Consider the following 21974-nt stretch of genomic DNA (forward strand, 5'->3'; position numbering starts at 1 on the left):
TGCAGTTTCGAATGTATCACCACCTATTCATCTATCTACTGAATCCGTTATTGCGGAGGCTATTGGATAAAGCGAACTTCCAACCAACCAGAACTCTTGAGCGAAAGCCACCAAGACCCAGCAACATCCTTAACGGGCTATAGCATGAACAACATAAGGTGAAGACACGAGGCTAACCAATCTGCTTTATACGCATTAACCATGTGACTGGTTATTCTGCGGTAGCCTTGCCTTGGCTCAAGGTCATCAGATATAATACAGGACGACTATGGCTGTATATTACTGCCAATTGCGTCTTTCTAACCGCCGCCTTGCAGTGCCAAGGCGAGGCTCTAAAACGCCCAGTCCAGATTCCCAGTCTGCGAGCGTGCCGCCGCTGTTGGTGCTCGTATTTGGCAAGCCGGACCAGTCGAAAGTCGTCCAAGTATACCTTCCCGCCAGAGGATTCCGACGATACCTGTGCCTGTTTGGGCTGCCTGCATACGTACACACACTGTAGATACGCCACAGGTGGTTGTGCGAGCAGGGCTGGTCTTGCTGGGAAAGGTAAGATGTAGTGCCTCCCGGCCAAGCTATATAAGCAGGGACAATCCCCACCCTAGTACTATGAGCAACAATATTCAAGTCATTTTTTCGCCTTTTAGTCTGACAACCAAGTCCACCTGCACCCGGCCAGACCCACAATCTCCTCTACTAACAGTCATCCAAGTAAGTTCCTCAAATCTACTATGTGCCTATACTCCAAGCATGTATTCCAAAACCATCCTTATCGGTTCCTTTGTCTCCCCGAAGGGTCAATAAAGATCCTCACCCTATTATATCCTCCCACTAACACTTCTCTCCGAAAAAAAGCGAACGAACAAAAACATAATCAATTCACCATGTCCTCCAGCAGCGAGACATGCATCGTATGCAACGGCAAGGGCCAGATCATCGAAGTCTGCAACGAGCGCAAGAATAAGGAGCACTATTGCAACTTTTGCTCGGGGACCGGGCACCAGTACCTTCATTGTGACACGTGTAATGGGACTGGAAAGTCCGATTTTTTGTGATGGTATTTGCATGAGGATGTGGATTTGAGCTGGTGGATCTTTGGGGGGCCAAGGATGCTATGCACGCTGTTAGGTCAATTCTGCAATTAAGCCTAGTTGGACTTGCGCCTGGTGTTTTCTGTGTAGTGCCTGTTCGAAGACGCTGACATTGAACCTGATACTTGGCGTTACAGGATTGGGTGTTGTATGAGTCACGAACGAGGCTTATCATGCAATTTTCCTAAAGGGTAGGGCCATGATAGATGTTTCATGCTTGTCAAATAGGCGGAGAAGGATAGCCATAGTTACGATTGGGAAAATATCTGGCCATGAACAATTTGATCGTCTTTGCATGGCCTATAATGTTATGCAGTTCTCGCCAACAGCACACCTTGTAGGAGGCAACATATACTTGGAGAGGTGCAAACTTATATTGGAGTGCTGTAGAGCTGACATACATTGCGGCATCGCACGTCCAACCCTAATCTAAGGAAATTGTATATACACCTTGAGCTCCTGATGACGGTCAAACCGCTGATAATATCTGGGCGCGTCCTCGATCCTGATGGCCTCGCTCGTGATAAAACTAGGGCTTGCGACACCAGAAGCAATCAACTGCACCAGCTCAGGAGCTACGACCTTGGGATCCACAACCCCCGCTTCATATCGCAGATGCTTGCCAAAGAACTCCGTGATGGGAAACGAGACATTTGGGGAGAGAGTATCTCCCAGCGGTGCACCAGGAGAACTAGCTTGAGCCATGTAGACGCCAACTTGGCCCAGCCCGCCCTGTGATGCGGCGACGCCGACCATATTTTCCAGTACAATATTCTCATCGATATCTCCCGTTCTGTTGACGGCCTCCATTCCCACGCAGTCCACGGCTCTGGTGACCCCATCGGGCTCGAGGGAGAGGATCTGTGCGACTGGGTCTGTTTCGGCAAAATTGATGGGAATCGCTCCGATTGACTCAGCGCGTTCCAAGCGCATGGGAACACGGTCGATAGAATAAACACGCGATGCGCCACGGAGTATAGCGGAGTATGCAGCCAAAAGACCAACAGGGCCAGCCCCGAATACTGCGACCGAGTCCCCTGGCTCGAACCCGGAGTAGGTGATGGCAGACCAGCCAGTGGCAAAGATATCCGACACGGTCATGTAGTCTTGTTCGATGGTGGAATTGGTCGTGTTGGCAGTCAAGGGAATGGGGATCAGAGAGTCGGCGGCAAAGGGTACGCGTGCATATTCAGCTACCTCCAGTTAGCAGTCGTTGATAGAGCCATGAAGATAAAGGTTACCTTGGAGTCCACCCAGCTCGGCTCCAGTACCGAAAGAGTCCATGGCAGGAGGATGCATGTCCAAATGGCCAGTTGCAATGTTGTCGGGGATCACCACATAGTCGCCAACACTTAGTGAAGACACGGCATCGCCAACCTCGGAGATCCATCCAAGTGCCTCGTGTCCCATCACCCATGGTGGTGTTCCACCTTGAACCCCATGGTACATGTGGAGGTCAGAGCCGCAGATGGCCGAAGTTGTAATACGGACAACAGCATCCGTACCATTGATGATCGTGGGTCGAGGCACATTCATAACAGACACGTTGTACGGTGTACCGCTGTACACGACGGCCTGCATGGTCAAGTTAAGGGCCATTTTGCTATTGGTGACGAGAACGCTGGATGAGGGCTGGGCTGAAAGGAAGTTTATAGACAGTTCGTGATGCGTGCTCACACTTGCTTCTAGCCGTATGCCAGCCCAGCCTGAAGCAGCTTTATATAGGAGACATCTTCATGCTTATCAGTCTAAATGACGTCGGTGATGACCAGCCAATGCGAGGAAAGCGGAGATATCTATTCCAGCCGAAGATACTCCAGACGCGCTAGGTTCTAGCCAGCAGCCTAAGCACTTTTTGCTTACGGGGTTGACGATCGTGGCCTGAGTAGAGGAATGGATCCCAGGAACCATATATTGATCGACATCCCCTCAAACGGACGCCTGGACTGCAAGAAATACTGCCAAGAGTCCGTTGCACTAATTGCTGACTGGCCCACAATCCTCGGCCTCTATGCAGGGCTTCCACGACTCACAGCGCACACGCCAAACCCGCAGTAAGCTAATTGCAGCCGCCTCACATCATAAAGAGTGCCGTTCTCTGAACTTGAATATCTCAACATGACGCGTCCATTGGCAGTGTGGTTGCGTGGGATCTTCGCTCAACCCCCATAGCTTGTCTACCAACTCCTTATCACTAGTACACAGCGGAGCGTTTCTTGCCCGGCAATCCCGGAGATAGACCCTATCTGTGGTGAAGACGGTGAAAAAAGTCAGGGAGACGCTCCAAAACGACCTTCAGCGCGGTATTACATGTGTTGATGTTCTCTAAAATCTGTGGTTGGATGTTCGCTCACTGAAGTATTGTAGCAGAAAATATCACTAGACACGATTTCGACGACTTCTCCAATTTCTGCCATCGCGCGAATGAGTGCAACCTTCCTTGCAGGTACATTCGGCTGTCAGTGAGGGCAACTCAGCAGGCTTTCCTTGTTCCCTGCATGTTGCCGGGCCGCTGTCGTTAGACGCCATGACAGTGATGATAATTTCTGGCCAGCATGAGTTTGGCGACTCTATTCATCTTAAATATTTTCTATCAAGGATGCTTTGAAATCCATTTGTGCCAGTGGGTCGATTATTTCTCAATCTCCAAAGCCCAACTGTATGCGGAAAGCTCTCCAACACTGGCTGCAGCTGCCCGTGGAGGTGCTACCCAGTTTGGAAGAGGAAACCATTTTGAGCGTTTATTAAACACGAACAGGGTCCGATAAAAGAGGAGAACAACGTTGGCCCCTGGAACACCCCCAGTAGCTGAAGAGCCAGATTGACAGTCCGGGCCGCAACCCTAGAACGTCGATCCTCAGATCTTCAGTAACCAGGACATTTGCAGCGCACTCCTACAAAGATAGGCACAGCATGTCCGGGCAAGAATCTTTGTGATTTATTTAAGAACGTTATAAACAGGAACGTCAAAGCGAGAGTTCACACTATCTCTAACGAGTGGGTATATTGCATAATCCAAGATCTCCCGTTCTCCGCCCAAATCACGCCGAATGCGTGGACAATCCACCGGCTTCGCATTGCGTAGCTCCGAGTATTATACCCCAGGGGGAGGGACACAGGTATGGACGCCCTGAAGCCAGTCCGAGGCCAATATCTCAGCGGCCCCAGGGCGGCTCGTTGGGTCGACACTTAGCATGCGTAGGAGAGTTGTGCGGTTCCGGTCCTAGATAAAAGAATCAGCGTCTAGAATAATAAAGGCTCCAGGGTAACAAACATTGCAGATCTCATCAAGCAGGGCATTCTTCCCCGTCTCCTTGAACTGCTTGAACTCCCCATCCTCCTCCGTCGCCTCTTTCCACATATTTCGCCCCGTCCTCATAGCAACGTACACGAGAGCTGCAGCCCAGACATCAACGCAACGAGGATCGAACTGGCCGTCGAGAAATTGCTCGGGGGAGAGGTACGGGCGCGAGTTTCGTCTTCCCGTAGTCAGCCGTACATGGTCCTTATCATCGCCAGGCTCACGGAACCGTTCTGAATGGCCAAAGTCAGAGATCCTCAAACACCCTCTGTTGGTGAGAAGGAGGTTCTCAGGCTTGAGGTCGCGGTGCGCGACGCCTTGCTCGTGAAGGTAATGGACACCGCGTAGAAGCTGCTTTAGCAAACAGCTTGCTTCCTCCTCTGGCACTTTGCGAGTCGCAGTAATAAGCGAGTGCAGGTCTCCGCCGGCGCAGTACTCCATGCACGCGCAGAGGTTCCTCCGACCAATCGGGAGGAGCTCGAATGTCCGAAGAATGTTTTGATGATGGAGCTCCGACACAATCGCGAACTCAGAGGTCACTCGCTTCGTGTAGTGGTCTCGGCTTTCATCGGGGTGGCTTCGGAAGATTTTCAATGCGTAGTAGTTATCCAGTGGAGGACAATATTGCACCTTGTGAGTCTGCAATATCACTGCATAGTCGCCAAGGCCTGTAACCTGGATAATATCACCGTACTTGTTTGTAATCGCAGTCATCTTGTCATTTTCCAGCGCCTGGTCCTTGCTGGGCTGAGTATCTGCCAAATGTTTCCAGTCCTCGCGCGGTGGTATGGAGATAACAGAATTCGAGCGACTGCTCTTTTTAGATCCAACAAAGTCCGTCAAGCCATCCCAAAGGCTCCCTCGTCGTGACGGCGGGAAGTGGCTATGGGAGGGGTGCTCCGCATCTTTCAGGTTGAACGCGAAGCTCGCTGAAGAGTCTCTGCGACCCGGCTCGCCAGTCGAGGTCGAGCCATATCCGGCTCTCGGTAGGTCGGCGTCCCCTGGGGCGATGAGGCTGTTGTTGACTGGCGGTTGAGCGGTAGCTTTGTGGTTCGAATTCTTGAGGAAGCGCTGCAAAAATGGCTGAAACTCGCGAGGCATCGGTGGCAGCGTCGATCGGTGCAGTAGTTATTTTGAAGGAAAGTTTCGTTTTTGAAACGGAAATGCAGATGAAAGATTCGAAAGAAGCCGAGAGGTGAAAATGGCTGAAAAGGGGCTTTGTTTATGTAGGGCTTGGTATGCGGGGCACAGGCAGCAGCCCTGCCATCGATCGACAAGGTCTTCAGCCCCGCTCATGGGATTGACATCGAATGATGCTGTGACATGGGCCGAGGATCAGGGAAAGTATCGAGGATCCAGTCTGGTCAAGGAGAAGCAAGTGGCGAAGGTCTTGGACGATGTCATAGCGGCTATCACAGGCTTCTTGGCCAAAGCTGGCCTCCTTTCAACCACCACATGCGAAGAAGCGAGTGGCACAAAGCTGAAGCGTTATTGGACCGTAGAAGTCTTGTTCTACATTCCAGTGTCGGGAATGTGCAGTTATTCTTTCTCCTTACTCGCATATGTACGCCGCGCTGTCAGATGGCCATCAATGTGCCAAGTGCCAACATTCTTGGCCGAGCTGGCAAGCTTGAAAGCACAGGCTTAGCGTTCATGGCGGAGGACAGTCTTCCAGTGGACGCTATTACCTAATTAAATGGCAGTTGCTACAAGGCGAGTCTCTCACCACGGAGTGAGGTCAGATATTTGCAAGTCAGTCACAGCGATGCTTGACAAAGCAGAAGCTCAAGAGGGAACAACAAGACACACACGGTTCTAGAATATTAATAAGATATTGGTAGTGGGTAATGCTAGTACAAGCCTTTTGAAGAATGCTCAGTATTTAAAACTTAAATGTATAGCGGTGGTATCATGACCTCGAAAACCAGTTACTGCTACTTGGACAGCAGTGGAGGCAGGATGAAGGTGTCTGTATTGACTGTGTACTGCGAAGAGCTCCCTATGTGCGACGTACCAGTCACAGAAATTCAAGGCGGCTGAGTCGAGCGAGCTTCGTTATGATAACCAGCCCCATCAGAGATAGAACTAACGATCTTGTGGTCTGATGTTGTTGACACTCGTCGCGAGCGCGGCAGCATCCTCAATACTGTACTTTAAATGCACACGTTTATCCGACGGCGGTTGCTTCGCTATGCACAGACCAGTGCGCCATTCTTTCGAAGGACGGATTGGTCGCGGAGTCATGTTGCCGCCGCAGTTAGGGCAGACGTTGGCGAGTTTTGTCTCGGCGCAGTCAGCACAGAAGGTGCACTCGTAGGAACATATGCGCGCCTCTGTTGACGTTGGAGGCAGGTCCTTGTCGCAATATTCGCAGTTCGGGCGTAGTTGGAGCATTATGATCGCTTGGATGGTTTGAATAAGTTTAGATTTTTGAGTATTGAAAGCATGCAATATTTGGCCGACGCACGGAGGGCCTTTCACTCTATTTACGCTGCAAGTGCTTACTAATAGAGTGAGATGGTAACCTAGTTAACTACTCCGTGTGCATGCTTATAGCGAGTCGGTCTTGATCGGGCTCGAGTTCCGATTTCACATGACGAAATCCGATTCTGACAGATGATGTTTGTTAGTTTGTCTAGGGGCTGTGCGATTCATGCGACTGCTTATTCGTCGTCCGCTGCTATACCGATCCAATTCCTGTCTGTTTCGAAATCATCGTTGCCGACAGACTTCAACATATAACCTCCAATCATTTGCCCCACTCCACTATATCAGCCCCGCCTCCAACTCTCCCCCAACATCCAACCAACCTCGTGCCTGGACCTCTGATCATCCAGTTCTTCTTCAGACAACTTGTGTTCTTACGTTCACTATTCTGCTTCGGCAATCGCCATGCCGAGAGATCCCAACCGCGAGCGAATCCGTGCCCGCCAAGCCTGCCAAAACTGCCGGTCAGTGTATTCGCAACTTCGTCTATCTCTGGTGTTCAAACTAACCACAAACAGAAAGAAAAAAGCTCGATGTCCTTCCGAAAGACCGGCCTGCTCAAGCTGTGTTCGTCTTGGCCGGCGTTGTGTTTATGATGAGCCGGCCTCGTCTGTACGCAGTTCATCATATATCGATCCCACAGCGGTTTAATGTTAATACCGTGGCAGGAGCGATTAGCAGAATTGGAGCAAAAGGTCGACCTGCTTTTGAGCGCCAGCCTGCAAAACCAGGTTTCTAATGTCGTTGATGAAAGCCCACCGCGCGAGCCACCGCGGGCAAGTCCACACCGGAACCCAGATATCCCAGTCTCACCCCCTCCTCAACAACTCCCCGAATTCGATGCTTCATCTTCGACCATTCAAGAGTCCGCCATCTCCCAGGGCATTGACATTTACTTCAAGTGGTTTCACCGGCAGCCTATCTGGTGCTTCGATTGCCAGGATCTGAGCAGTTACTCACAGATCCCTACACAGCTTGCCCATAGCATTCTACAGGTTGCCGCGCGCTTCTCACGAACGAATGAACAACTTCCAGCCTATGGTGAAAATGCAAGATGGTTAATTATGCTCCAGATGGCAAAAGGCACGGTTGAGACTGAAAGTATTGAAAGCCTCTGTTTACTTTCATACTCATCCTTTATTGGTAAGATCCCCAACCTTTCTCTTCAGCTCTGATACTGACAGGAGAAGATGGCAATATGCACCTGGGCCAATTTTATCTTGGCCTTGGTCTTCAACTCTGCCGGTCACAGAAGCTGGATAATCCATCGGTCCTAGACAGCGAAGGTCCGACCACGGAGCGCGAAAAGAGGGTACTCTGGAGTCTTCAGCTTTTAGAGTGGCTCTACGGTGACCAGTGTGGCATTCTCCGGGCACCAATAAACGTTCTGCGTCCATTCTTTGTTACACACGACAGAGACATGGCGTTCCCAAAAGACCCTGCCGGGGGTTCCGCAATATCAGGCATCGGGCTTTGGAATCTATCTCTCCATTTTGCATGGACCTGGGGCAGAGTCAGACAACATGTGTCTGAGATGTCTCGAAAACCCTCGTTAGAAGAGCCGTGGCGTCTCGATTCGACCTACGCGAGCGTCCTTGCAGATCTGACAGAGATTGAAAACAAGTCCCCTCTATGCCACCGATATAACATCGTTAAATTTCACGAGCGTCCGGTAGACGAAGTCCACCGGGACAGGGATTACTGGATACCCTGGCTGAAACTGCAGTTGACCTGGCACTCAGTATTGGTTATGCTAAACCATCCATTCCTATACCTCACGGCGTGCGAATATGATTCTAATCTCGCGACTCCGAATACGTTCTGGCGAAGGTCATCAGAACTCGTTCTTCTACATGCTACGTGGATTGTCCGCACAATCGACCTGGCGACAGAGAAGAAACTCAACCTTGTTGATCCGTTCCTTGGCCATGCTGCTGCAATTGCTGCTACAGTCCATCTTTACTTCTGCGCCGCGGCCGACCTAGGCCTGAGACAAAAGTCCAAGGCGCATTTCACAAAGTGTAAACAATTCCTGGAAAGCTTTTCGCCGGTTTCACCTGCGTGCCAACGCTTGGTCAGTTCCAAAGTCCTACTCATCACCAGCCAATATTAACAAGGTACAGGCTGAGTTACTCGAGAAATTAACCAAAGTAGCACTGGCATCCCAAGACTGGGATTCCGAGCAGTCACTCTCGAAAATACAACTCAGCATTCCGTTGATGTGGGCGATCCTGCAATTCGACATTTCCACTTCACCATCCGACTCTTCCACATCCTCGATCTCAATCGGTATCACAGAACCAGAGCAAACCGCAATAATCGAAATTGGGACTACCGGAACACCCCCAGCCATCAAAACAGACCTCTCTCAAGGGCACGATGCGTCATTGCCGCCGTATAAAACCAGTTCAACAAACGGTGGTATTGGCAGCATTGGAAATCCAGGCAGATTCGCGTTCAACACACCCTGGCTTTGGTCGGACCCGTTTGGATATGGCGGTGCTGAGGATCTTCTTTATTTCACCGGGGTTCCGACCGGAGGTGATAATTCGGATGGACCTTCTACGTCGTGGAATTTTGGGAATTTGTAACCTATGTATAGGTGCTCTATCTGATGATTTGTGACTGTAGTATAGATCCAGCAGAATGAAATAGAATAGTACGTACACTTTCGTAATAGCTACAAAAACTGCTTTGTTGATTTTGCAGGACAGACTATCCACAAGGAAAAGGAATCTAACTACTTTTTATGATATTTGAGAACGTGTCACTGCATGCCCCTTTACCACGCTGGACCAACGTACTCTTAGTTCGGAGATACGCCAGAATTCCTTCAGGTCCATTTTCCACCCCAATACCGCTCATCTTCCAGCCACCGACAGGCATTTCTGCCGGACTTTCACCCCAAGTGTTAATCCAGCAGATACCAGCATCCAGACGCTGAATAACCCGTTCAGCAAGGCCGATGTCGGCTGAAGCTACACCTGCAGCAAGACCCGTCACAGTGTTGTTCGCCCGTCGTATGAGATCATCCAACCAGCCCTCGTCTGCGTGGGATGCCGTATCGTACGGTAGGATACTCATAACCGGACCGAATATCTCCTCTCGTGTAATCCGCATATCATCGGTGCAGTCCGTGAATATAACCGGGGGCACCCAGAAGCCGTCCTGCGACGGAAACCCTTTCTGGATATCAACTGCCCCATCGTACAACACGCGTGCTGCATCAACCTTGCGCCCATGCTCGATATACATGTTGACCTTTCCTCTGTGCGCACTGCTAACGACAGGTCCAAAGTTGGTTTCCACCTCCATTGGTCGGCCCATGATTATTCGTTCCCGACAGCGTTTAATCAAAGTCTGCTCGAACCGCTCTTGCAGGGTATCAGGTACAAAGACACGCGTTCCATTTGTGCAAACCTGGCCGGTTGAAAAAAAGTTGGCTGCCATGGCGATATCGACGGCCTCCTCAATATCCGCATCGGGGAGTATCAGGAGTGGGCTCTTCCCTCCCAGCTCCATTGTAATCCCTTTCATTCCCTTAGCCGCCCGCGAAGCGACCATGCTGCCAGTGCTGACCTGCCCTGTGAAACTCACCTTGGCGATGCCCTCGTGAGCAACCAGCGAGGCACCAACATCCGGGCCGTCACCATAAACGACATTAAATACGCCCGGCGGTACACCGGCTTCAATATAGATCTGGGCGAGGGCATTACCGTGAAGAGGCGTCACCTCACTCGGTTTATATATCATGCAATTCCCCGCCGCCAGGCAGGGAGCCGATTTCCACAGCGCAATTTGTATAGGATAATTCCAAGCTCCGATTCCAGCACAAACTCCAAGCGGCTCATAAGTCGTCGAGCAATACCGGTTCGGTCCCAGGGACAAGTGTCGTCCTGGCAGAGCGCAGGCCACGAAATGGGCGTAGTACTCGAGAACATCGGCGCCGGTCGCGATGTCAACTGTTGATGTCTCTGACCACGGCTTGCCCGTATCCAGAGTCTCAATACGGGCCAGCTCGTCATTGCGCTCGCGGAGGATCGCAGCGGCTCGTAGCAAGATGGCCGCCCGTCGTGACGGCGGGGTTTGAGACCATGATGGAAAAGCTGCGTGGGCTGAAGCAACTGCGTTGTCTAATTGTTTGGTGGTAGTAGTGTGGACCGTTGCGAGTGGCTGTGCCGTGCTCGGATCGATTGTAGTGAATGTGGATGAGGAGGAGGATTCGGGTTGGGCCCGGCCTGAGTAAAATGTATGGATTTCGCTCTGGAATGTCATTATTCAGTTAGGTACTCCGCAGCAGGACAGGTTATCAGCCAACACAGGATTGTGATACCTCTGCTACCACTGGCAATAACCCGGTAGTTAACCTACACTATGATGATATTGCCATTGATTCTGTACTATTCTTGCTCAAGCGGCCCGTCGCCTACGGGCCGTTCCCATAACTGTTCTGGCGCTGATTGGCGAGTAAGAACAACGGGAACAGTCCCGGTCACGGGGTCGGGTAGGACCGTATACTATCGAAGTATATCACCTCATTTACCTCGATTATCTTGACTGTTATCGAAGAATCCGTACCACAACCATGTCTTCAGGTTACGGCGTCATCGGTAAGATTCAGCGTACCTTGAGTCAACGGAAGGGAGCTAATGTGCAGGCCTCGGCATCATTGGCTATGGCATGGCCAGCAACTTGCGCAAGAAGCTTCCATCCTCAACTACACTTTACGTTTACGACATCAACCAGGAGGTGATCCAGCGTCTTATAACCGAATATGGCAGCTACGGAAAGATTGAAGCCGCCTCCTCGCCTAAGGATCTAGCTTCTAAAGTCGGAACGCTGCTCTCAAGTCTACCTGCCGGAGCCCACGTGCGCAAAGTATATTTAGACGCCGAGAATGGTGTAATCGCAGCCGCCAAAAGCTCAGTCCGACTTTGTATCGACTGCAGCACGATTGAGATTGAATCAACCCAGGAAATCGGAAAGACCATCATCGACGCTGGGGTGGGTGGCTTTGTCGACGCCACTGTCTCGGGCGGAATGTGGGGGGCGAACGCAGGGACCCTGTCCTTTATGGTTGGCCACGCAGAGCCTACCGAGACAGACGCGGTAGGCAAGCGCATCTATGAGACCTTGTCCCTAGTCGGGGTACCCAGCACAATCGCCTTCTGCGGAGGTCTTGGTATGGGACAAGTGGCGAAGATTGCCCATAATTATATTACCCTGGGGAACAACCTGGTCGCAACAGAGGGCATGGCCATCGGGCTGAAATACGGAATCAACAAGAATGCTCTCTTTAAATGTATCAGAGAAGGTACGGCCAATTCCTGGGTTATGGGTCTGGAGCAGCCAATTCCTGGCCTTGTGCCTGATGCACCCTCCAGCAATGGCTACAAAAGGGCGTTCGGACCTGAATTGAGTGTCAAAGACCTGACTATTGGGATTGAGTCGGCCAAGAAGGTTGGAATCAATCCCACCGCGGGCGAAGCTGCTGTGAAGGCGTTCCGAGAGGTCGAAGCAGATCCGCGAACCCACGTGAGTGTCATACTACAATACTCTGCTGGAGGGCCTAACCATGGGCTTTAGGATCTCGATCACACATCGCTTTGGCTACATGTCTACGGCAATCTGGATGAATGGGCCAAGGAGCATGTTCAACAGTAGAGTGCCGCAAGAGATGGCACTAAGTTGGAATATACGAAACGGATATGCGTGTTGGTTTAGATGGAGGATACTGCAGTATTGCTGCTAGGTATATATACATAATAGTAGTTGCCTGCCAGGGTAACTGGCATTCACATCATGAGAATGGAACTGAATCCTCTACACTGATACCTACGGGCGTAATCTATGCAAGAATCCCGTCTCTACAAATCTCAAAGAAATGCTTGATCGCCTGGAAGATGAGCAACAGACACGAAAGATCCATAGGCGTCTCTCTCTTCTCTATCCACTCCAAACCCCACCCGAAGAGTCCCGCTCATAGGCCTGACTATACATATAATCCAGAGGAAGCATATCATTAATCCAGATCCTCTTGGGACATAGTTCTGTGAAAACAACCCCCACAGCGATTCTAACCCAGCCGGTGTACGGAGCCGGCGCTCTCCCAGAAACATAGCCGTTCTCCGGGCTGTAGTCTGCATCGACTGCTATGATGTAGCTGTTGCGGACGTGCTTGCGAATAGCACTCATTGGGTCCTCCGGCAGCGAGACCTCCTGCCCTGGTGCACCGAGCAGGGACGTGACGGACTCCTCATCGACTAAGAGACAGACCTGGCGGTCCTTGTGGTAGGGAATCGGTAGATCCAAATTCCAGGGGTCTTGGCTGAGTCGAGGCTCGGCGTCTGGTGATGGCATGGCTTGTTGCAGTTTCTTGAAGGAGCTTCACCGGCCAGTCAGTGAATCTCAATCCATCTACTAATTTCTTTCTATCCCACAATAGAGAGTAGGAATAGGGTTAAACTCACCTCCGGACTTCATCCACTCCCTTACCCTGCAATTCCTCATCCTCTACCCACACCAAATCCATCCGCTCCGTTGCCACGTGCCACATCTCCTCAGTGACCCCATTAGAGCGGTAACTGCGGAACCAGAGCTTCCACGCATTGTCCCAGACCCGGTCCAGCGCTGCGCGGTACCGGGCCCATCGATCGGGGTCGCCGTAGCATGCGCACCGGTAGATGACAAAGCCCCAGTGTCCGGTGTCGCGCTGCATGTAGCGCATCCAGGGGGGTATGTAATTCCTTCCAGCATCCGACATGGTGTTTCGTGGAATAAAACCAAGGGGTGTGAGAAATAAACAGTCGACTACACCTTGGCCTCGGGGTGACCCTCATATATATATGTTGATTATGCGCTAATCTTCATTGGGTACAGCTTACTATGACCTCATTGGTTGTCTTGTATTATTGTTGCCCACAGACGGAACCAACATCTTACTTCCTTGATATCTGACTACTACTTGGAAACCCCAACACAGACATAGAACCCATACAGTAACATGGAGCAGTCGTCCTTCACAGCCGGGTTCCATTTGTAAAAGTCCTCCTCGCTGATCTTCTTGTCCTTGGCAATCCCGTAGCAATCGTCATCCTTCTCCACCTTGTAAAACTTGTCGCAGCTCTTGCTGATGCCGTCCTGCACTGGCGACGGCGTTGGGTCCATTGTCGGGCTTGTTGTTGTGGATGTCGTTGTTTTCGTCGTCGTCGTCGTACTCGTAGAAGTGGGCGATGGGGAACCTGATGGAGTCGTGCTCGGTGACCCGGTTGGTTTGGGCGTACTGGACGTGGATGAGGTGGTAGTGGGCGCTGGTGCACGCTCTAGATCTACGTTAGAAGATGGAAGGGGAAAATAAGTCCAGCATGAGTGGGAAGATACGCACCATACACAGCACAGTACCGGTATCCCTTCTTGATCTGGCAGTTTGTAGAGTTCTTGCCTAGCGACGGATTCCATCTCTGCAGGTTTGCAAGGGACACCTCGTAGAACCGCGCGACGTTTCGACATGCGTTGTCGTATTCTGGTGCCGATGAGTTGAGGTACGTCGTGTACGCCGTGCAGTTCGACCAGGTTCCCTTCGCCAGAGGTTGGCCGATAACGCCTGGATCATCGGGCCAGACTATGTCTGTTGGTGGAGGGGTTTCACAGCTGGTTGGCTGCCATAACCCTTCGCACTTGGTAGGGCTTGGGGTTGGGCTGGGGACTGGATCGAGGTCACTACCAGGGGGACTGTACTATCGTTAGGGAGAGTATCAAAAGGGTGTTGCAGATTGGGGGGGACGAACCTCACGCAGATTTGGTACCCGGTCCACTGGAACAAGTTACCACACATCTTGTTGATAAATGGGTTCCAGGACCTCAACTGAGTCACAGAGATGTCGCCAGGCTGGGAGCCCACAATTCCATCGCACGTATCATTTTGTTTGAGCGTGTAGATGTTACACTGCTTGGGAAGACACAAAGATGTTCCTTTTCCCGGGAAGTTTTGGCAGTACGCCTGAAGGTCATTGTGCTGCAGCAAGGCCCATGTGGACACATTATGCGCAACACTGATGGACTTGCAGTCATCGCCATCCTTGATGGTGTACTTTTCGGACTGACTGCATGAAATCGGAGTCGGGGTTGGGGCATCGGTGCCATTAAGTGCAATGGGGGTGGGCGAAGTAACAGGATAGCCAGTAGCCGAGCAGCTGGACACAAGGGAGGAGAACTTCTTCGCCAGCTTCTCCGTATACCCGAATGGAGAGTTCAGATCGATCTGGTACCTCCCAAGCAGGCAGTCAGAGCACTCCTCCTCGGGGGTAAGTGTACCATTAATCTTGGCAAGCTCAATCCAGCAGTAGGCATCCGTCTTTCTTTAGGACAGGCATTAGCTTGCAGACACATAGAGAACCAAAAGGTCAAACGTAGCTTACTCCTCCGTATCGCAGGTCACATTGTAGCTGTACAGCAGCTCATCCGCGGTATAAGTAGCATTGTATGCGATATCATCCGCCACAATGATATCAGACTTTCCGGTACATGCTTTCTTCACCTTGCCACGATAGTCCTTCAGTGACTTCACACAGTCCTGATCGCACACCTTGTCTAACCTATCAGCTGACGGCGGGGTGCCACTATCTAAAGCACTGGCAAGAAACCTATCGCAGGCAATGGTGGAATTGATGACCTCTTTGCAGCCGTCAGACACCCCCGGGAGGTCTATATCGTAGCCTGTGCCATCGGTAAACCGCTGGCCAAGCGCACCAAGCCCGAGGACGAGCCAGAGCAGAGAATGGATTCTCGCCGTCCGCATGGTGTAAGTGGGAAGGGTGATGGATGGATTCTCGGGTGTCAACCCCTCATCGCCGGACACAGGAAAGATATAAGACCGATCCACCAGGCCAGATCAGGTCAGCTCCGACGAGGCTGAGGAAGTCTAGGGTACCGATGGCGGAAACTCCGTGAAGGGCTGCATCGGGAAGATGAGGATCGACAATCTTCTGCAGAGACTGCGCTCCCAACGGGTCCAATGAGGGCTAGAGGGTCGAGATCGCGCGCTAGCCAAGCGGGAGGCCTGATGCTTCCCCCCCAGCCAAGACGGCGGATTCTTGGCGGATCTCAGATCGGCGTGGTTGATTCGGGAAGTATCGTGCGCCGGCGCCAGGGCTGGTACAGATGTAGTAAATCGCTGCGCTGCAGGAGGAATGCGTGCCGTCCCGCCATGCAGGAGGGTTGTATTCGCGTGCATGAGAGCTGCAGGGGCAGGAGAGCTGAGGGATTTCAGCTGGGCGTTGCAGAAGATCGTGCTGTTGAGCTCGGTCACACCATGACCCAGCGAGTGCAATTTGCCCACGGGGGGCTTGATTTGGATAGTATGGATACTACGATTGGAGGGACGAGAAAGTCCCGCTCTCAACTGCGCCTGGTGCGGGATGTGTTGAAAAGAGAGCCGGAATCCTCATGCAGGTCTGGCAATATATCCCTATTTCTGCGCTCACGATAAAGGAGATAGAACGGCCTTGTCTGGAGGACACTCATTGCCATGGGTAACCTTCGTTCCCCGTGTACGATATTTATCGTGACTTCATTTCTTCTCATCTTCGCTCTCTTCCCTGTTGCTACTCGATGTTCCGGCAACATCGCGAGATCCAGCCATCACGAACGACAAAGTGGACTCCAAGGCCGGTCGCTGGACTTATTCGGCTCAAAACTTTTGGCGGCAGCAGATGAAGGCCAGAAGTGTGATGCAGACACGCCATGCTCGAATGGTGCCTGCTGGTAAGCAAGCTATCTCGCGCAAAATTCGTGCCCTAACGTTCCAAACAGCGGCAAGACCGGAGTCTGTGGATTCGGTACACAGAGACCCCTTCCTCCTACCAATTTACACGAGATAGCTGACGCTCCTAGGCCCAACGTTCTGCGGCGATGGTTGCCAATCCAACTGTGATGCACACGCAGAGTGCGGCGAATTTGCCGCGGACCCGGGTAAGGAATGCCCGTTGAATGTTTGCTGTAGTGAGTATGTTATACTCAGTCTTTCCCCCGCATTTGCCTCTGCGAATCTAACGAGCCCTGCTAGATTCGGATACTGTGGTACGACTGAGAAATTCTGCAACGACAAGTGCCAGAGCAACTGTGGCTCGCCCGATGTGCCTCCCGGTGGGAGCTCGAAATCTGTTCGCAATAAGGTAATCGGGTACTACGAGTCATGGTGAGTATAACAAAATTCCATCCTTACAAACACGGGGACCCTACTAAACGGAAATGACTAGGGCCGCGCGGCGACCTTGCAAGAAGTTCTCTCCCAGTGATATCCCTGTTTCCGGGCTGACGCATGTCAACTTCGCCTTTGCCTTTATCGAGCCAGACACGTATGAGATTGTGCCCATGGATGGAGAAACACCGGCAAGCCTTTTTAAACAAGTCACGGCACTGAAGGACCGGTCCTTGGGGGGCGATCTAGAGGTGTATATTGCTATCGGAGGATGGACGTTTTCGGATAATGGCACTGACACGCAGCCACTCTTTGGCGAGATAGCGGCCGATGAAGACAAGCGGCAGAAGTTCGCAGACAATCTGGTCACCTTCATGACCAAATATGGGTTCGATGGTGTGGATCTGGATTGGTGAGCGCTAGTCGGTCCCGTATTTCTTTTGCTATATACTCACTGGCCCTAGGGAGTACCCCGGCGCCCCGGATAGGGGAGGCAAGGAGCGGGATATAAAGAACTTTGTCTCGCTGATGAAGACACTGCGAGAGACCTTTGATGGCAGTCCTCGCGGAGGCTATGGTCTGACATTTACTATCCCATCTAGTTACTGGTCGGTGTTCCATGGGGAAGGGTCAGTGGCACGGAAGGCTAACGCTGTTGCAGGTACATGCAGTATTTCGATGTCCCGGGGCTGCTGAAGTATGCGGACTGGACAAATATCATGTCATACGACTTACACGGTATTGTTCCCCAGTATTTGAAAGATTATGGGGAATTGACTGGCAGCAGGTGTATGGGATGCGAACAACGAAATTGGAAACATCGTCCACGGCCATACCAATTTAACAGAAATCAAGCTGGCGGCAGACCTGCTCTGGAGGAATAAAGTACCTCCTGGCAAGGTAGTCCTCGGAACTGGTTTCTACGGCCGAACCTTCCAGCTCTCTGATAAGGATTGTGCAAAGCCCGGATGTAAGTTCGAAGGGCCAGCAAGAGCCGGCGACTGTACTGGAGAAGGTGGCATTCTGGGATACTTCGGTGCGTACCTGGAAGCAATAAAGTATCATGCCTAGTGCTAACTTGAGTTGAAGAAATTCAAGAGATCCTCAAGGGCGACGATAAAATCAAACACATACATGACAAAGAGAACGCCGTCAACTATTTTACATTTGATGGTGACCAGTGGGTGTCATACGACGATAGAAAAACGTTCAAGCAAAAGGTCGACTGGGCAAATGATGTTGGGTAGGTTCAGCGCATTCAGTAATGGTCTGCGTCGTGCTTCTAACGCTTGTACAGACTCGGCGGCCTGATGATATGGGCCGTCGACATGGATGATGACTCCTACACGGCTCTCTCGGGGCTGCTCGACAGAGACGTCGGCGAGAGCGTCGATCTTGACGGCAGTCTCGGAAATATTGGGCTAGTTATTGACAACTGGTCGTCGCAGAACGGACAAAACTGTGTCATGCAGGGCTGTGGGGAGAAGTGCATGTCGTCCATGACAGAGGCTGGGAGGGCTACTGATGACTGCGATGACGACGAGCACCGCAAGATATGCTGCCCCAGTAGCAACATTCCGTCCGGATGTCAGTGGCGAGGAGGCGACAGGGGGCTGACCTGTAAGCCGGAATGTAGGCCCGGCGAACTGGGTCTGTTCCAAAGCGAGTATGGCAGCTTTGACTGCCTCTACGGGGAACAGCAGTTCTGTTGCACGTCTGACGACTACGAAGACCTTGTTGGATCCTGCGAGGTCACCGACTGCGGCACGACGAGCTGTCCCAGCGGCAAGACCGAGATATCTAGCTTCACTGACTTTGGGGGAGACTGCGAGGGCCCGAGCCCTGACAAGATGAAGCGCAGTGTTTGCTGCGACGAAGACAACCAACTGGACGGTTGTCGATGGACAAAGTGCCACGACTATCAGTGCGACGCGTGAGTGTTAGCCGTCTCATTTGTGTCCGGCGGGCCTGCTAATGCTTTCTCTCTAGCGACGAGGTTCTGGTGATAAAGAGCAAACTGTCCAACATCTTCTGCAGGGCGGAGGAATCCAGACTGTGCTGCAAAGTATCAGATAACTCGGCCTTCCTTCCAATTGCTCCCGAGAAGATATTCCCCGAGCTTCCCCCCGATGATTACGACTATGAGGTCTACGACGACGCGATGGACTCGTCCACTGACCCGCATACGTCGCACGAGAGCTTTGGATCCGTAGTGCTTTCGGGTCCTCCAGATGTTGTGTCGAATCTAGACAAACGTGATGGCTCTCATATGACGTTCTTGTCATGCGACAACATCGATGAGCATGGCTTGCAGTCCACGCGTGTTGCGTGCATGAAGGATGGAGAGGGCAGTAACTGTGACGATATGCTGTTGAATGGTGTCGAGGGCACCATTGTCAAGATGCCCAGGGGCTGCGGGCCCGGTCAGTATGCGGTCGTCAGGTCCCTCGAGGTTTCTGGCAACCAGTCCATCCCCAGTCAAGTGCTGCAGACGAGGGATTCTAGCAGACCGGTCATGGATCTGGTCTTTGACTACGACTTTGGCCACGTTAAACGAGCCGACGACAAGGTGTATGTTCGTATCGATTATTCAAATGTGTATCGATATTGGTACGATATCTTCGCCGCAGATCCCGTGAAGGAAAAGAGAGCTACCGACCGAGAACTGTTGTCACGGTTCTACAGTTCAAATGAAGACGATTGGAAAAAGAGTAAGAAGCCGACATCATTCCATTTGTTGCTGCCGGTACTGTGTAGTTACTGATCCTCTCTAGAATTCGAGAAGCTCACAGAGGTGCCCGAGGATGACCTGTATTACTCGGAAATGTCCAAGAGCGTTGAGAACTCTCTCTATGGAAGCGGACGGTCGTGCGACAACTCGGAGCAGTTTCTGAAACTCGATATTAAAGGAGACGCAGGTGCCAAAGTGAAATACGGCTTCACAATGGTGGGCACTCTGGATCCGTGGGATATTCAAGAGTCGTACAGCTTCCTCGGAGCCGACTTCGACGTGGATCTAGAGCTTTCGTGTACAGCAGGCACTGGTCTATCATTAAGCCAGACCGGACGCATTGTTGAAGAGCTCTGGCAGACTCCGCTCAGAATGCAGCGTCTCTATCACCCTGGTATCGTTTCCATTGCCCCCCAGTTCAGGGTCCTCGCTTCTGTGGAGACGGCGTCTGAGGCTGGTCTTGTTGCGTGAGTACTGCGCCCCCTTCCATCGCATACAGTGTCATTAATTATGTCCCCAGAGATTTCAAGACGCGCTTCCGCGGTGGAAGTGACGGTTATATGTTCACCTTCTTCCCCGAAGGCGGCGGCGAGCGTACAGGCCAGAGCAAGAGCAAGACTAGCTCCGATGATTTCGAGGGCGACTACAAGATCACACAGGGATCTCTGACCTTTACCCTTGAGCCCCGCGTGGATCTGGATATCCAAATCGGTCGTTACCATGACACCAGCGATAGCTATGCGTCCACCATAGCCAAGCGGGGGTGGGAAGCTGAGAGCAACCTCGCCTCAACTCAGCTTAGTACCTGGATAGAGATGGGGCTCAGACTTGACGCTTACAAGGCAATATACCAACAGTCCGAGGGGTATGCACAGGCAATGAACTACGGGGGTGAACATGAGCTCTTCACTGAAGACGACGAGTCCCAATACCTCATTGGCGATCGCCCCAAAGCCGTCCAGGTGGCTGGTCCGACTCGCGACCTGGAGGTTCCTGACGAGCCAGACTTTTCCGGCTACCCAATATTCGGCGGGCATGACCTTCTCTCCTGTGTCGACGGGCTGGACGACGAGACTGGCGGGATTGACGAGGCCGTTTGTGTGGCCAATATCGGCGCCGCAGACCCATCATTGCTGGAAGATGGCGAAGAGCCCTCAATTCCGGGCTCTGAGATGGGCGATAGCAACGCTGAGAACGAGCTGGATACCCGCGGTAATCCTCGGCCATACAATGTGGTTGATATAACTGGCCAGGTCCTCTTCACCATCTACTGTCTTGCATACCCGTCAATCGGCCGACTGCCCTGGAGCTCCGGAGACCCGAGGATGGATATCAGTAACCCCAGCGGCTGTACCGAGGTCGGAGTGACTGACGACGGGGATTCCAGTGTGAATTATGTGACTGAGCATATATTTGAGCTGCAGTCCCTCGCGCAGTTCCTCAGCTTCGCCATCCATGGCCAGCTGCCTGACGGCCAGCAGACGAGCCGTAATACGATCCCCCAGCGCGTGGCAGAGCAGCTCCAGGATGACTACAGATCCTGGGCCGGATCCAATGCACCCGACGGAAATGCTATGGACCACATGTTCAATTCCATTGGAAGCAACAATAACAAAGACGCCATGATCCCCTGCGAGGAGCAGCTCAACGCCGTCAAGGGCCGGCTTTGGACGGGCAACAACATCATCTCCGAGGATTCATGGGACCGCGAGGACCTCGACGACCCAGAAAATATCCACATGGCTCTGTCCTGGCTGCGAGATGCAGCGAATATCTTCGCCTACCTGGAGGCGGATCCCGTGCAGGATCGATTCCAGGAGACCGTCAACTCCATCCGGTCGGAGCTCGAGCAGTTCGAGGATCTCTATAACGCCCATCACTCCAGCCAGATTGATCTGCTGGGCCTCTGGGACGAGTGGGTGATTTCGTACTTCCAAGACATGCGAGATCGAGCGGCTGCCTGGGCGCGGCGTCGGGGCGATGCCCTCGAGGGCGAGTGGCAGGATGTGGTGCGCTCTGCACGACGCCAATACGACGCGGACCCGAACCCACAGAATCAGTTGTCGCTGGAAGCAGCTGAAGAGAATTTGAAGGTGATTCGGGAGACGATACAGAATATCCTGGACCGGATCACGAATACCAGCTTCTGGAACTGGTTGACATAGTCGC

The 21974-nt window shown here is 52.2% G+C and overlaps 9 protein-coding genes across 9 annotated transcripts; 3 read left to right on the top strand and 6 right to left on the bottom strand.

The window, feature by feature from the left end:
* Window positions 1-1390: 1390 nt before the first annotated feature.
* Window positions 1391-2800, bottom strand: ASPVEDRAFT_328095 (glutathione-independent formaldehyde dehydrogenase). The gene is made up of 2 exons (XM_040810646.1): window positions 2330-2800; window positions 1391-2281 (listed from the first exon to the last, which is right to left on the bottom strand). The coding sequence occupies exons 1-2, from the start codon at window positions 2685-2687 to the stop codon at window positions 1518-1520; spliced, it is 1122 nt and encodes a 373-aa protein (XP_040672291.1). The 5' UTR covers window positions 2688-2800; the 3' UTR covers window positions 1391-1517.
* Window positions 2801-4311: 1511 nt separating this feature from the next.
* On the bottom strand, window positions 4312-5103 carry ASPVEDRAFT_140388 (uncharacterized protein; the record flags this gene model as incomplete). Its single annotated transcript, XM_040807654.1, has 1 exon — window positions 4312-5103. One exon carries the CDS (start codon window positions 5101-5103, stop codon window positions 4312-4314), a length of 792 nt encoding a protein of 263 aa, XP_040672292.1.
* A 1094-nt stretch (window positions 5104-6197) lies between these two features.
* Window positions 6198-6822, bottom strand: ASPVEDRAFT_45900 (DUF1272 domain-containing protein). Its single transcript, XM_040813417.1, has 2 exons — window positions 6404-6822; window positions 6198-6250 (listed from the first exon to the last, which is right to left on the bottom strand). The coding sequence occupies exon 1, from the start codon at window positions 6781-6783 to the stop codon at window positions 6475-6477; it is 309 nt and encodes a 102-aa protein (XP_040672293.1). The 5' UTR covers window positions 6784-6822; the 3' UTR covers window positions 6198-6250; window positions 6404-6474.
* A 296-nt stretch (window positions 6823-7118) lies between these two features.
* On the top strand, window positions 7119-9588 carry ASPVEDRAFT_65211 (uncharacterized protein). The gene is made up of 5 exons (XM_040815782.1): window positions 7119-7340; window positions 7395-7488; window positions 7545-8019; window positions 8067-8950; window positions 9000-9588. The coding sequence occupies exons 1-5, from the start codon at window positions 7282-7284 to the stop codon at window positions 9465-9467; spliced, it is 1980 nt and encodes a 659-aa protein (XP_040672294.1). The 5' UTR covers window positions 7119-7281; the 3' UTR covers window positions 9468-9588.
* Window positions 9589-9612: 24 nt separating this feature from the next.
* On the bottom strand, window positions 9613-11151 carry ASPVEDRAFT_200548 (uncharacterized protein; the record flags this gene model as incomplete). Its single annotated transcript, XM_040809320.1, has 1 exon — window positions 9613-11151. One exon carries the CDS (start codon window positions 11149-11151, stop codon window positions 9613-9615), a length of 1539 nt encoding a protein of 512 aa, XP_040672295.1.
* A 301-nt stretch (window positions 11152-11452) lies between these two features.
* On the top strand, window positions 11453-12681 carry ASPVEDRAFT_328163 (NAD(P)-dependent oxidoreductase). The gene is made up of 3 exons (XM_040810647.1): window positions 11453-11486; window positions 11534-12411; window positions 12463-12681. The coding sequence occupies exons 1-3, from the start codon at window positions 11462-11464 to the stop codon at window positions 12538-12540; spliced, it is 981 nt and encodes a 326-aa protein (XP_040672296.1). The 5' UTR covers window positions 11453-11461; the 3' UTR covers window positions 12541-12681.
* On the bottom strand, window positions 12579-13670 carry ASPVEDRAFT_45902 (uncharacterized protein). The gene is made up of 2 exons (XM_040813418.1): window positions 13347-13670; window positions 12579-13261 (listed from the first exon to the last, which is right to left on the bottom strand). The coding sequence occupies exons 1-2, from the start codon at window positions 13637-13639 to the stop codon at window positions 12823-12825; spliced, it is 732 nt and encodes a 243-aa protein (XP_040672297.1). The 5' UTR covers window positions 13640-13670; the 3' UTR covers window positions 12579-12822.
* A 166-nt stretch (window positions 13671-13836) lies between these two features.
* On the bottom strand, window positions 13837-15673 carry ASPVEDRAFT_32832 (uncharacterized protein; the record flags this gene model as incomplete). The annotated part of the gene is made up of 4 exons (XM_040810650.1): window positions 13837-14198; window positions 14261-14607; window positions 14664-15233; window positions 15294-15673. The coding sequence occupies 4 exons, from the start codon at window positions 15671-15673 to the stop codon at window positions 13837-13839; spliced, it is 1659 nt and encodes a 552-aa protein (XP_040672298.1).
* Window positions 15674-16402: 729 nt separating this feature from the next.
* Window positions 16403-21970, top strand: ASPVEDRAFT_87836 (uncharacterized protein; the record flags this gene model as incomplete). The annotated part of the gene is made up of 13 exons (XM_040818178.1): window positions 16403-16638; window positions 16687-16712; window positions 16768-16879; window positions 16940-17071; window positions 17133-17486; window positions 17539-17682; window positions 17736-17812; window positions 17862-18110; window positions 18164-18317; window positions 18372-19007; window positions 19064-19785; window positions 19849-20272; window positions 20326-21970. The coding sequence occupies 13 exons, from the start codon at window positions 16403-16405 to the stop codon at window positions 21968-21970; spliced, it is 4911 nt and encodes a 1636-aa protein (XP_040672299.1).
* Window positions 21971-21974: the final 4 nt, after the last annotated feature.

Source organism: Aspergillus versicolor (assembly GCF_001890125.1).
Source record: "Aspergillus versicolor CBS 583.65 unplaced genomic scaffold ASPVEscaffold_11, whole genome shotgun sequence".
NCBI classification, from domain to species: Eukaryota; Fungi; Ascomycota; class Eurotiomycetes; order Eurotiales; family Aspergillaceae; genus Aspergillus; species Aspergillus versicolor.